The 15,812-nt window shown below is 41.2% G+C and overlaps 1 protein-coding gene across 1 annotated transcript in view; it reads right to left on the minus strand.

Annotated features, from left to right (window-relative positions):
* Positions 1-15,232, minus strand: part of SCUBE1 (signal peptide, CUB domain and EGF like domain containing 1) — a 587,141-nt gene extending 571,909 nt beyond the window's left edge. The window contains exons 1-2 of the mRNA XM_082255396.1: positions 15,106-15,232; positions 12,675-12,797 (exon numbers count right to left, since the gene is read on the minus strand). Of these exons, the coding sequence (XP_082111522.1) occupies positions 12,675-12,797; positions 15,106-15,196 (214 nt within the window). The 5' untranslated portion in view covers positions 15,197-15,232. The remainder of the gene's footprint in view (positions 1-12,674; positions 12,798-15,105) is intronic.
* Between the last annotated feature and the right edge of the window lie 580 nt (positions 15,233-15,812).

The following is a 15,812-nucleotide window of genomic DNA, read 5'->3' on the forward strand; positions in this document are numbered from 1 at the left end:
TATATACTGCTGATAAGAAAAGGTATTTAGCAGATTATTTTTACTATAATAGCTGTATTTCCATGTTATGTGTACTGTGAGAGACCAAATATAGTGAATTTAGGGTCCGGAATTTAGTAACACTTTAAGGCCTAACTTCAGCTAACATTTTTAAGTAATTTCCGAGTTGGGATAAAGGTTTTGCATATGTAAATGAACAAAAGCCGACTATTGTAAGCACCCTTGTTAGTGGTAAATGGTTTGTCTTAAAACTATAATTGGCACTTTTGCTGGAAAGTTTGTTATCGTAAAAGGAAGTTTAAAAATAGAAAATGTACTGGCTGAATCACCAGGTAAAAAAAAAGGGGGAGAAAGAAAACGAATGCAGGCATTTTTTTTTTTTTTTTTTGCTCTCACCCTTCTCCTCTTACCTGGAATGATGGACTCCCATCAAAAAACATACTCACCTGCCAAACCAAACTAGCATTGTCCTTCTGTAATCCACTGATCAGGTGTCCTACACCACCATCTTGGTGCACTTAGACTAAAGCCTCGTACACACGCAATGAATTTCCGCCGACCGGTCGTCCGTCTTTTGTCCAGAGTGGTGTCTGTTGGTTGGAATGTGCTCTAGACTGCACACAAATTTTCCCGTACGACAGAATTCTACTTCAGAAGTGATGTCATGTGTTGGATTGCTTTCTATGTGTTTTTTCATCTCTGAGCATGCCTAGTCTTGCTCATAAGATTTTTCCCCATCTAAATCTGTACTAATGAGACGAAAATCGGACGTGTTTTGACGGAGAACAAAAATTTTAATGCCTGCACATCAGGATTTTGTCAGCCGAAAAGTCGGAGTCGGCTGTCGAAAGCACCATACTAACAAGCCGCAAATCGGCAGATTGGTCGTCGGACAAAATTTCCCAGCCAAATTTCTTCTCATGTGTACGGGGCTTTTAGACAGCCAGGCCCCCATGAGGAATGCCATCAACCCCGACCCACCAGTCAGGAAGATGGCAGTTAATTACAGCCCGCTTGCCAGTAATAAGGTCTTCTGGAACACCAGCTGCTGAGCTACATGGAAGTGCAGTCAAGGTATTCTCCATCTCATCAGCTGTATGCTCAATGATGTCTTCCAAAAAGATTTCACTTGTATCCTGGATCAGTCTGAAAATTATAGCCTATTCCAAGTAGCAATTTATCATATTTATTACTACACAAAAAAAGATGTTACTTTTACTGTAACTATCCTGTCCTACTGATTTAAGTGTCTAAAACATTATAAAATACATTCTCTTAACTACCTCTTTTTTTTTATAGCCTCATACTGCAAAGTTTAACCGCAGTGTTTCTACACTTCAATATGAAATTGTTTAAATAGGATATGCACTCTCAACATCAACTCAATCATTCCTAGCCAGGATTTTGTGTCAAAAATAATAGACTTGGGATAGTAAATCAAACTGGCAGCCAATCCATCCAGTACACCAAACAGGAAAAAAAAAAACTGTAGACGTTGTTTATTGCTCATTGCACAAAGATATTTCCCCCATGTGGAATAGATCACCTCATTAGGGACCTCAGAGTTCAATTTACTTAACCTAAAGGGTAGGCTTGCTGGAATGTGCGGAATATGTCTAAACAGACTGGTCCTACAATCAAAGCTGACGTGCAGTTCGCAACAGATTATCGGCGGGGTGGGGGGGGGGGGGTGGGGGCGTAACAGCCCAATTCACATGGCTAATTCATCCATGTTTATTTTATTTTTTTTCCTGTAAAGAAATCAGATCATTTTACTGAAAATATGAAAAAAAAGAAGAAGGAACGTATATAAAAAAAAAAAAAAAAAAAAAAAATTGAACAAATTAAAAAAATTACAGGAAATTATCAGAAAAAGTGTATGACTACACTATATATGGGTTTTAGATATATGAACAATCTTCCCACCTGAGACTTGCAAAAAATTTTATAATAACTGTAAAGGGTTGAAAAAAAAAAACAAAAGCAGAAAAGGCCCCTTGCAGGTGGGGCAGATTCCGCTGAGCTCAGGAGGGGTTTTTCCGCTGATCCGGCAGATGACAGGTCCGTGTCCACTGCGCTGTGCAGACTCCCTATGCTCTACCATCTGACTGCTATCCGATGCGATCTGCCGGACAGAAGGGGATCCCCATCCGTCTGTTTCTAGCGGATGGGATGCCGGTGGGTGTCAGCGGACATGTCTGCTAACATCTGCTGCTCCACAGAGAGCTATGGATGATCCGTTTGGGTCCGCCTGAAAAACTGACAGGCAGACCCAGTTGGTCGGTCACTGAGAAAGAGGTCAAAAAGGACAAATAAAAACAATGTAATGATAAAAGAGAAGCAAAGTATAGTATTCAAACAAATAAAGAGATGAAAGTATAACTAAAGGCATTTTTTTTTTTTTTTTTTTTTTTTGGATAGAGTGGAGAGGGATTAGAACCCCTGTCAGTTCTCTTTGCCATCCATGCCCTTGTTAAGGAGATTCCCCCTCTATTTCTCCTGTTTACCATTATCACTGAAAGTGAAAGTAAAAGAAAATCCCTAGTTTTAGGTTATCCCTCGAAAAGTAATAGAGGGGGAAATCTGGGGGTCCCCAAGAAATTCCGCTAGTTTGCAGGGATTTCCTCTCACTTCCTGTTTGGCTATGGGACAGGAAGGGAAGGAAATTATCTGCAGTAGGACACAGGTGGTAAAAAGAAAAAAAAAAAAAAATCTGACTGGGTTTATAACCCTCCCTTGCTCCATCCAAAATGGAAAAAAAAAAAGTTCCACTTTAAGAGCCGGTTCACATTAGCGTGACACGACTCCTTACTACTTCGGGGGCGACTTGGTAATGGAAGTCTATGCAAGTCGCTCCAAGGTCGTCCCAAAAATAGTACAGGACCCTTTATCTAAGTCGGAGCGACTTGTGTCGCTCCGACTAGAACGGGTCCTGTAGCGGTCAATGGACTGCGAGGGAGCGCAACTTGTCAGGCTGACAAGTCGCCTGACAAGTCGCGCTAGTGTGAATGGGCTCTAAAGCTAGGTACAATTTTGATCTGACTTTCAGCACGATTATGTAGTGCATCTTGTATGCTTGCTTTGAAATAGTTTGCATATTCTTTGGTGTCAAAATTGTGCTGGAATGGATGTGAATGGCCACCACTGAAAAGAATGTGACTTCCGTTATTTTAGGTTTCCGTTAACACTAGTGCGATTTCAGATGCGACTTAGGTTTCGCAGAATCCAATGACAATGGCAATCACATTGTTTTCAATGGTGTCTGGCTGTCTGCTCACATTTAATGCAACTTAGCACGGTGAAACTTTGACCCCACAGAATATGCAAACCAGTAGCATCCAAGTTGCAACACAAAATCACACTGAAAGTCAGATCAAAATCAGATAGCAGCAGTGTGAACCTTGCCTAAATGTAAAAAATGTGTATATATATATATATATATATATAATAAATATATATAAATAAATAATAATAATAATAATAATAAGGGGGGAACAAACATAAGAAAGAAAGCGTAAAGAAAAAAAAAAAAAGAATGGGGAAAGCTTAAAAGAAAAAACGAGGCAAAAGACATAAAAGAACAGGAGGAAAAAAAAGTATTTGTTCAATTTATTCTAACTTTGCTGCAGACTGAGCCAAAGCAGGCGGCGGAGAAAGAAAAATTGCTGGGATTAAAGTGACACAGATTTATGGCAAGGTCTACCATAAAACAGAAGTCCGTCTTCTTAAACAAGAGGAGTTCAGGGCTTAAGAAAGGCTTTGATGTGGATAGTATAAAAGAGGCCGAGATGGCTGCTGAACTGCTAAAGGTCTTCAGCCAAACTTGTTCAGTAAGTGTAGAATTAATTTGCAGAGCGTCATGAATATGAACAAAGTGCGGCCAGACAAATGAGGCATCTTCATTATAGAAGAAACTTTGTAAATTGTTCATCAGTTAGTGTGTCTTTGGAAGGAGAGCTCCAGCTGAAAAACAGAATCCGGCAAACCATTTTAATCGCTGATGCCTAAATTTATTAAAGTATATCAAAAGCCAAAACTCTTTTCTTTTTTAGGTTAAAAAGTAAAAAAGTACTTGGGCATGCCCTCTCCCCTTGCCCCCTCTCTGCTTTTGTTTTTGTCATGCCTAGAGATGGACTTCTATACTTACCTGTCCTGCAACCCAAACCTGTACTCTCGAAGAGCAAACCTGGATGAAGAATCTTTAGCCTCAATACACTTAAAAGAGAGAGTGTCAGATCAATAAACCCCACTACGCTCTGTGGTTTCACCCACCTTGAAGGCTGGTCAAGTTCCTCCACGTGGAACTTGGTTAGGGCACTGGTGCACAGTGATGTTGGAACCGTAAGGAGCCATCCCCAAACTGTTCCCACAAAGTAGAAGCATGAAATTGTCCAAAATGTCTCTGTATGGTGACCCCTGAAAAACAACCCCACACCATAATCCCCCCTCCACCAGATGATTTTGACCAGTGAACAAAGCAAGGTCCATAAAGACATGGATGAGCGAGTTTGGGGTGGAGGAGCTTGACTGGCCTGCACAGAGTCCTGACCTCAACCCGATAGAACACCTTTGGGGTGAATTAGAGTGAAGACTGTGAGCCAGGTCTTTTCATCCAACAGCAGTGCCTGCGCTTCTGGAAGAATGGTCAAACATTCCCATAGGCCCCATACTAAACTAAGGTGACTAGATTTTTTAAACAAAAGCCGGGGACATCTTTTTTTTTTTTTTTTTTTTTTTTATTTTTTTTTTTTTTTATTGGCAAATGGCAAACTTTTTTAAAAGCATAATTTTCTTCAAAATTATATATGCAGTGTATGTTTTTGGAATTATTTATGATTTATACATGTTATTTCTTACATTTTGTCCATGAGATTAAAATAAAAATAATATTACTTTTTTTTGGGCTAGGACTACCAAATGTTAACAATAACAGTATAATTAACAATTCAGAACAGTAAGAGTCGGTTCACACTAGCGCGACTTGTCAGGCGACTTGTCAGCCTGACAAGTCGCGCTCCCTCGCGGTCCATTGACCGCTACAGGACCCGTTCTAATAGGAGCGACACAAGTCGCTCCGACTTAGAAAAAGGGTCCTGTACTACTTCGGGGCGACCTCGGAGCGACTTGCATAGACTTCCATTATGTGAAGTCCCTGCAAGTCGCTCCGAAGTCGTGGTGCACGGGACTGCACAAGTCGCCCCCGAAGTAGTAAGGAGTCGTGTCGCCTCAGTGTGAACCGGCTCTAAAAGATTCCATGCTAATGACACATAGGATACTTTCGAACATAAATAATCAAATAATAATAGCTAACTGTTATACGACTACAAATGTTAAAAGGAACAGTTGGGCACGGTTAAAGTGATGGTTATTTAAAAAAAAAATATGAGACTTTACCAACATGTTAGACTTACCTCCTCTGTGTAGTTAGTTTTGCACAGAGCAGCCTGGATCCTCCTCTTCTCGGGTCCCTCTTTGGCTATTCTGGCCCCTCCCTCCTGTCGAGTGCCCCCTCAGCAAGCAGCTTGCTATGGGGGCACCCGAGCCAAGCTGCAGCTCTGTGTCTCCATTCAGATATGGAGCTGCTGTTCTGCCCTGCCCCCTCTCTTTCCTGATTGGCTGACTGACTTGATAGACAGCCGCGGGAGCCAATGGGACTTTACAACTCCTTTAAGATTTCATCGAAATTACGTTTTTATGGTGTCAGGAGGTCCCTTAGCGAGCGCTGTCTTACTTTGTGGGATTAAACCAAAGTCTGTGTTCCAGTTTTGATTTCCCAGCGGCGCCTCTGTTTGAATGAAAGCAGTCAGCTGATGCTCTCAGCCAACCAGTGACTCCCATTAATAAAACTGGCTTGAAAAAAGGTAGGTTTCTTTTTCAAGCCACTTCTATGAATGGGAGTCACTGAATGGCTTAGAGCGTCAGCTGATGGGCGGCACTGATATGCAGCAATGATGGGCGGCACTGATATGCAGCAATGACGGGCACGGATAGGTGTCAATATTATACAGAAATGATGGGCACTGATAGGCGGCAATGATAGGCACTACTGATATGTGGCAGTGATAGGCAGCGATGATCGGCACTGATAGGTGGCACTGACAGGCATTACTTATAAGGAAAGAGGGGGCACTAATATAAGGGGACTGTGAGCTAATGGGGGTCTCTAAGGGGGCTCTGCTGATCTAATGGCTGATCACCAACCAATAGATCAGTAGTCAGTAGACCCTCTTAGAGATCCCCATTAGCTCACAGTTCCCTTATATCAGTGCCCCACCCCCTTCCTTAGAGACCTTTAGAGAGACCCCTCCCCTATTATATCAGCACCCCCTGCCCTCTTTAACACATCCATTTAGATTGCCTTACCAGTGGGACCTGGGAGCTTCTGCAACCAAGGAGGGAAGTATGAGAGCCGAGCTGGGAGGCAGAGCTGGAAGGTGGAGCCTCTCTAGGGCTATCTACCCCCCACTATGCAGTGTGAACGGCAGAAAAAGCATGTCATTGGTTGCTAGGACAGCAACTAATGACTGCAATGGAGATTATCGAAGCCGGAGCAGCGGTGGCAGGGGGGTGAGGGAGGCACCAGGCGGGGAGGCAGAGAGGCGCAGAGAAGCTTAAAAAAGAAAACAAATGCAGCCACTACATCAAAGTCTAGCTGTCCTAGATTACATTTTTTGATTTTAGTTTTAGGAACTTTAAAGTGCCATCATAACTTGATTTTTCAGACTCACAAAATATTTAGGTTCGGCTAATCTCATTTAACTGTATCCAAAAAAAAAACAACCCAGAATCTGTTTAGATGTGTACTTACCTTTTCACAGTAAGCTAAGCAATGGGTTTTGATGTAAAATGACCCAAAGTCTAAACTCCACAATCTGTAAAGTTCACATTTCCTGCTAATTGGAGATCTCTAGCCCTGATGCAGCAAAGTGCAGGGCATATCAGACCTCTGCAGAGAGACTGCTGCTTCCATACAGAGAATACTACTCTTTCTTTGCAGTTTGCTGTCTGCGTCTTGGATTTTGGGCAGGGACAAGGGACCATTTAGAAGCAGAACAACAGTAAAATCCTTTATCTGTATATTCAATATACAGTACCTAGGATAAGTAAAGGAAACTTAATTTGGGCTTGAAAGAGAACCAATCATAAATGGACATTTGTAGCAATCGGAGTATCCTCTACTATATTGTTATAGTGCAGCCCTACCTCCTGGGGATGCTTGATATTTTTATTCACTTGTATTCTCCTCCCGTGCAAGCTGAAGTACAAGGCTAAGTGCCGGGATGTAAGTCCATCCTATCTTCCCTGTCTGAGCTTAGTGCTGATACCAGATACTCCCAAACAGCCAGAACAAAGAGGCAGTCAGGATTACATGAAAGGTGACCAAAGGCTGTGTTTACGGACAATGTTACCCATCTCCCGCATCCCAAACAGCGAGTCAGTCATCTACCTTCAGCTTATGCACAGAGGCCCTACAGCTGGATATTGGGCTGACATTTCTGCTCAGACAGGGAGAGAATACATATGACCAACATCTCACACACACACACACCACAACTACTGCGGAGAGAAAAGGCTGCACGATTAATTCATCATAAAAGTATAAAAAGTAGCAAATATATTTTTCAAAAGATTTTCATTCATGCTATGCATAAGTTCAACACTTCCAGGTGTTTACCTCTCACAGAGATCACAATACTTCCCTGACAAAGCCTTCTTATGTTTTTCTTTCCAGAAAGATGGAAGTCCATGAGCGTCCTCCCTGAATGGAGATGCCGTCTCAGAAAAAAAAAAAACAATCATGTACACCGTGGTACTTGAGCAGTTCCTGCCTGTGTTCAAGTGACCAAAACAGATCATCCCCTGCCGCAGCCTGACACCTCATGCCTTGCAGAAAGCTAAAGTGTTGCAGTCTGATCACTAGGGGAGAAAAGACTGAGGAAGAACTTCTTCTTGCCTGCAGCAGACCGATGACATCATCATCTCAACCTGGGCAAAGTCACAAGACTGGAGCTCAGGGACTTCTTTTTAAATTATAAAAAGTGGAACTTTTTTTTGAAAACTGGTACGGTTGTCATATATTGTAACACACCATGGATTTATATACGTAGACTTCTAAAGTTACCAAAAGGATTATTATTAGAGTGGATATTCATGTTTTTACAATGACTGTTTCTCTTTAAAGCAAATGAAGCCCCATACGGCACTAATTAAATTTAAATATCATCATTCCCACTGCTCCCTTAAAGGGTTACTTTGGGCAAGAAGCTGAATACACATCTATATATTTATCTGTCAGGGCTCGAGTCCTGCGGGAAGGCATGGGAACAGCGTTACTGTATTTTTTCTACAGCAGGAACACCGTTCCCGTTAGCAGCCGTGTCCTAGTCACCCCGACAGGATCCCAGCGCCACCTCCTGCTCTGGGAGCCGGTACTGTAGGAAACAGAGCCGATGCTTCCTGTATAGCGCTGAGAGCGAGAGAATATATTATATCTATATCTTGCTATAAAGAGACAGATGGAAAGAGAAAAGAAAAAAAAAAAAAAAAAGAGAGGGGTGAGAGATAGAGGAGAAAGAGAAACGAAATAAAAAGAGAGAGACCAAAGAGAAAGAGAAAGAAAGAAACAGGGGGACCAAAAGAGATATGCTTTTTTAAAACGGGACAACCGCATTAGCGTCATTCGTAAGTAACGAGGAGGGATACGTGGATTTCAGAAGGATGGATCATATGGTTGGTAGAAGGTAAAAACCATTGGGATTGTAACAACCAAGGGTTAATGAAAGCCTGGCTGGCGTCGTCCATATACTCCTGAATGACTGTCCACAGATCCCATGCTGGCGGTTCCCCATCCGGGGAGGGATCTGTGGACAGTCATTCAGGAGTAAATGGACAACGCCAGCCAGGCTTTCACTAACCCTTGGTTGTTACCTTCTACCAACCATATGATCCATCCTTCTGAAATCCACTATACCCTCCTCGTTCGTTACGAATGACGCTAATGCAGGTGTCCTGTTTTACAATATTATATAGAGTACCATACTAAAACGCTCCAGATGAAGCCGTAAAAGGCGAAACATGTTGAGCACCGTGAATATTTATCTATGAACAATTGAATACAGCATCAGCTGATCTGGTTGGACGGCAGTCTCAATTCCTGTCGCCCTTCGTTGGGATCCTCTTGATGTGAAGTATCCACTTATATTTAAGTCTCAAAATCTTCTTGGTATACTTTGTATGAAACGAGTATTAAGCAGAGATGTATAGTAACTAAGTAGAACTACTTCACTACTGTACTTAAGTACCGAAAGGCGGTATCTGTACTTTCCTAGAGTAGAATTTTTTTCTCCTACTTCCACTTTTACTTCACTACATTTTTTTGATGATTTCAATACTTCTACTCTGATATTTTTTTTTTGTGCTGCATAGTTACTCGTTACTATTATAAAAATTACCAATGCCAGAACAGTAGATGGCATGTTTCATGAAGCTCAAAACATGTGTATTATCAGCGCATACGAAAATAAAAGCTACTGTATGTATAAATAAAAGCTGCATTTGAAATAATAAAAAACAATATGATGTTCAAACTTTTGACTTCTTTCTTTAATAACTACATAACACAGTACTTGTACTTTTACTTTCAGTACTTGAGTAGCAATTTTTTTTTCAAAACTACTGGTACTTTTACTTTCAGTACTTGAGTAGCAAAATTTTTAAAAAAACTACTTGCAATACTTAAGTACAAAAAATGTTGAATACTTTAGTACTTCTACTCAAGTCACTTTTTGATTGAGCACTTGTACTTTTACTCAAGTCACTTTGTGATCGAGCACTTGTACTTTTATTCAAGTATGTGTTTCGAGTACTTTATACAACTCTGGTATTAAGTAAACTGCTACATAAATGTATTTGGGCCTTATGCAAGGTCAACTTTTAGATTTTGTTTGTACTCCCCGGCGTTTATATGAATTCAAAAAATAAAAATTAATTTTAGAAACCTTTTGTGCCAAAACATCCTTGCCTCCCAATCCTTCCTTCTTTCAAGTGTATTAAGGATTTGGCACTATCTGCACACTTTTTATATGCTCAGACTGCTGCTGAGTGCATATTTTCTTCACTAGGTTTATGGGACTGGCGTTCAAGGTGTGCTGACAAATCGGTGATTACACCTGAACGCTTACACTCAGCTGCCATCATGTCAATAAATGCCTAGGCAAAATTGACACAACATTTTTTTTTTTTTTTCCTTTTAAATAGCCAACAATCACAGGGTTTACTTTAACAATGACTTGACGAGAAAAGCAGAGTGGGTAGGAAAGTGGGACATTATAAACCATAAACACACTTTAAACTATTAGTATTCATAGCAGATCAAAAATACATTCTTTTACCAGGGATCCCTGAGAAAAGTTATATGTGGCCACAATCTAACAGCAGCATTCTAATACCACTTGTCATTATTATGCCCCATACACACGTGCAGATTATCTGCAGACTTTTGTCTGCAGACTTACCAAAACCATATAATATGAGGTCAAACCTAAACACTTTCAATTTGTATGCAATCCGGCAGGCCCTTGCACTACATAGAAAAGGTAAGTCTGCAGACAAAAGTCTGCAGATAATCTGCACGTGTGTATGGGGCATTAAAAAGGCAGACAAACAGACAGAAATGCAGATTATAAAAAAGGAAGAAACAGGTGACTACCCTGGGCCTGAGACATCAAGGGAGCCCTTGGGGATGCTAAGCAGGCTCTGCACTTCAAAGTAAATTAGACCTCTTGACAAGGCGACAAGCCATCTAAAGTGGACCATACACTGAGGAACTGACCGAAATTCCTCATTTGATGCACTTTTGAAAATTTGGCTGAAAACATTTCAGCCAAAACAGTATTCAGTCAGATCCACAGTGCAGATGGTTTGAGGGTCACACCATTGCAGAGAAATGGGCACCAACGCTGGAGCAAGGCTGGTTTTTAAAAAATAAATGAATAAATAAAAAAAAAAAAAAGACACACACACACACACACACACACACACACACACACACACTACAGTAACAGAACTGACTGAAACATTAAAAAAAAAAATAAATAAAAAAATAAAAAAAATGGGATGTACAACAGGAATTTAAGATTGTCAAGCAATCATACTCAATACATATGCACACCTTCACACAGAAAGCATTATAATCTGCCATGATTAGATGGGTAATGTTCAGAGTATTCCACTATAGTATATCCAATTTAAAGTTCAAACACTGCATTCAAAATAGTGCAGAAAGGTTTCCCCAAACCATGCCAGAAGCAGGAGACAACTGTCTGTGTACACTGACCCTTATGCATGATCCAATTAAACTGGCAAAGGACCCATGAATTGAAAACAGCCCAAGGCCCACAGCCCATTTATTCCACTGCTGGATAGAAAGAAAAGATATTTAATTTCTATACTCATTATAGGATGTAAACCCAGTCACTAAATTCTCATATAAGCTTTCAAGACCACGTATTAAAGGAGTAGGTTTTGCAAAAAAATGAATAAATGCATCCGTATTAAAAAAAAAAAAAAGTGTGCAATTATTAAACTTTTTGCCTTGAGCATGCAGGTGGTTGCAGCTGTGACCAGCAATCTACAGACTCTTTCTCCAGCCCCATCTGTATGGAGCTACCGTTATGGGGATGGAGAAAGTTATCAATGAACTACAAATGCAGGGAGACCACCTCTCTTGTGCTCCATTGAGGTCTTCAGGCTCCTCTGCCACAGTGGCAGATGGAACTGGTAGTCTTTCATATACAGATCCTGTGTCAATTTAAAAAGAGGCTGCAAAACACAGGATGCTGCAGGGAGAACCCCCCTCATTTCAAGAGCAGGGAGGGGGGGGCTGCAGCAGAATGTGACCATTTTTCATGTTACACCCTAAATATGGGTGTACCATGGATAGAAAGGTGCACTCAGGGTTTAGGGCCCTGTCATGAAGGTACTTGTTCAGCCACACTTCTTGGTATGGGGTGCCAACTGTCTCCTGGGTAAATAAAAAAAAACACACATGGCTACCATTGTTACTACCAGTAAACCAGTCCAGAGCAATAGTGTGCAGTTGATGCTGCAGTGAGTTCACATAGACAGAAAGTGACTGAAAGAGGCTGAAGGTGATCAGCAGGACTAATTTGGGAAACAGGGTAAAAAAAAATATATAAAAATTAAAAAAAAAAATAAAAAAATAAAAAAAAAAAAAAGGTTAATATTGGATTTTATAGGGAAAAAAAATGAAATTTATGACACCTAAAAGAGCAAACAGCAAACTAAATGTCAACCAGTTACTTTAAGTATCAATCGACAGGGGCAGCCCTCTGCAGATGTTTTGTTGCCCCCCTCTTGTATCACCCCCCCTGTTTTAGAACTCAAATTTTGCAGGCTTGCCCTATACTATTGTGGAAAGACACACACAAATATATCTACCCAGAAACACAGCAAGAATCAGTAGGCTTCTGTTGCAAGAAGTATCTCAACTTCAGAACAATTAACAGACCCAGCAGGGGTTCTCGGCCAATAAACACCAAGACTTGAGGGCAAGCAGCTGTAAATCTGCATTAATCGGTTCAGGAATTCAGCTATTTACAAAGATTTAGCAGTGCAAACAAATAGGAAGAGTAGCCCAGTCCCTTTATCCCTACCTTCGCATTGTTTCCCCTCTCCCTTGTATCCCGGCTTGCAGATGCATTTGTACGATTTCGGGGTATTCTGACAGATAGCATCGATGTGACAGTCATCGGTCCCCTCTGCGCACTCGTCACTGTCTGCAAATATTAAAAAAAGAAAAGGTTTTATAGATTAAACCATAAAAAAACAAACTAAAGGGAAAAAAAACCCCTCTCTGCCTTCCCTTTCCCGGGGCCGGCCAGCAGAGCGTTAAAGAGGGCAACCTTAATTTGTCTGCAGCGTTTTAACTATTTTGACGATCGAAAACAGATGGCGGATGTCGGGCACAGGTGAAATAAAGGGGGTTTGTCACAGCTTGAGCCGAGGTCTGCGAAAGAAAAATATCATTAAGCGATTATAGGAAATGGCAATGTTTTGGCAAGGTCCTTTCAGCCTGCAGAGAATTAGGAAACACTACGACACAGACGATCGAGGGGACCAATTAACCCTTCGGAAAAATGGGTGCGGGTAATCTCCAACATGTGTTTTTAAGGTTGCTTGAAGCAGGATCACAGCGTCGCAGAGCAGACTAAAAACAATGTAAAAACCGCTTTTCAAGTTTAAATCTCACGCCACTGCTGTGCAGTCATCGGCACCCTCTGGTTGACTCCGTAGCAAAAAGCGGCACAGTCCTTGCTCCATACCTGAATGTTGCAGATCGTTATTCAAAATGGTGACAAGCGATGCAGATTTAGTAACAATAATCCAGACGCCAACAGACTCTGGAGAAATTAATTTATTGATTTAGTAGTTGCTTCATTTCTTGGGAACAAACAGCCTTTGAAGCGACTTACAAAATGAAATAGTTGTGGTACATTTGTAAGATTTACAATGGATGACCAGAGCAGCCCAGGGAAGAATAGATCGTCTCAGCGTGAAACCTGCCTTGTCCTCTCTCCAGCTGAAAGACAGGAATAAATATAGTGCCCCAAGGCTGCTGATTGATGCCCCTTATGTCAATATGTATATTTGTCTTTCTGGAAACTCTGTTTTAATTGATTCTCTAACAATTTAATGCTACACAAACATCTGGGGCTCAGTTTAAAAAAAAAAAAAAAACTAAATAGATGACAGATCGCTGTGGACCTTATGCTAAATAAAGGAGCGGCATCTTGTCCTCAACATGACACAGATGCTAAAACAAACATAATTATGGTATTATCTTTTTTTTTTTCTTTTTTTGAGCAATTACAATTAGCAGATTACAGGAAATTTGTTACTTAAAATCTTTCCACCCTACAAAGAAAACACGTATTTTTGACAGAAGATGCTTGCAGGTGTAGCAATTACAAAATCCAATGACAGCACAATTAAAAAAAAAAAAAAAAAGCGTGAACATAGTACACGTGAGCGATCTAGTATGTATCACGGAACTGCAAATGTGGCTTTGTGCGCTATTCCATTGAATAACCTTATTTTTAAAAAAATTTTAAACAGATTAAAATCTCCTTACATTAAGAGAAGAGAGCTCTTGAATTTGCTGGAGGTAAAGAAATCTGGCAGAGAATCTTTAAGCGTGATAGGCACAAGGCAGAACTTATTGACTGCACTGTAGCTGATTTACAGTAAAATTAAAATCAAAGCTCGATGATAATGATAATCCAAAATCCGCATATTATCATGTGTCTATAGCTCTAACGCAACTTAGCAAAACTTTTCAACAGTGTCGCTAAAAGCTGCCTTTGGAGTACAGTACAAAGGACTACACATAAGTGCAGAGCAAGCAGTACAGCAAAATTAGCATACTGTAAAATACATTTGCATGTGATATGTATTTAAAAAAAGTCCCATTTGCTTTACGTAGGACTAGTGTCCTCATAGATGGTACTTTATATCCAGCTGGGTAGGTTCTGTAGATGTTATAATGGAATATATGGTGACAGTACACCCTAAAGCAATATAAAATTCTTCCTACAATGCTAATAATAATGAGCATGCATTTTGATCTGGGATCACAGAATGTATTGCAATTAGTGATTGTGACATTTTAATGCAAAATGTAATCAACAAAAATGAATGATGATCATAACTCAGTAGAATGCTATACATCCATGGTGCTTGGCATGCCTGCGGTTATCTTTCAAATCTTTTACAGGTATTTCTATACAGGTACAGTATTCAATATTCCAATCTGTGTAATAAATGCTCATCATGTGATACATTTAGAGTCATCAAGTGTTACATTGTACAAATAGTGATTTGAATGTATCATACAATGGTATTAAACTATAATATATGAGCAGCATACCTTGCATGCAATGTACAGTCACCCTATATATTAGTTCTCGGTCCTGTATGCTCGCCATAGGATTATCACCCTGGACCGATGGAGGATCAGGAAGGGAAGTCTGAGCACTTGGGAAAGTTTGGGTTTGGTTCAGAATAGGGTGATGGAGTTGGTCTTACCTGGCAGCCCGCTGCCTCCTGTGAAGCTGCCCCTGCAGAGGAGGCTGAAAAGAAGATACGCATGCCATGTGAAACCCGGAGCCCCCATCATCCCGGAGCCGGCACCAGCTGATCTTCCCAGGCGAGAGCCACGCTCGGCACTGCCAGTCTAGGGGCTACACGAGCGGACTGACTGACAGGCAGCCCCTGATTGGTCAGAGAGCGGGGAGAGGGGCTAGGCTGAAAGCGGCGTACCAATGGGTGCGAGAGGAGGGGGGGAGAGAGTTATGAGACTACGCCCCCTCCTCAGGATTTTTATGTCCAGGCTGAGTACTGAGTGTGATCAGTGCGGAAAGATGCGCTGGTCTAGAGATAGGTGACTCGACTTAACCAGTCCTACCATTGGGATCACTTCCAGATACCCAGACCTACCAGTGGAGTCACTGCCACATACCCAGTCCTACCAGTGGAGTCACTGCCACATACCCAGTCCTACCAGTGGAGTCACTGCCACATACCCAGTCCTACCAGTGGAGTCACTGCCACATACCCAGTCCTAACAGTGGAGTCACTGCCAAATAACCAGTCCTACCAGTGGGATCACTACCAGATACCCAGACCTACCAGTGGAGTCACTGCCAAATAACCAGTCCTTCCAGTGGGATCACTGCCACATACCCAGACCTACCAGTGGAATCACTGCCACATACCCAAATCTAACAATGGAA

This window comes from Pelophylax lessonae, assembly GCF_965119305.1.
Source record: "Pelophylax lessonae genome assembly, chromosome: 4".
In the NCBI taxonomy this organism is placed as follows: Eukaryota; Metazoa; Chordata; class Amphibia; order Anura; family Ranidae; genus Pelophylax; species Pelophylax lessonae.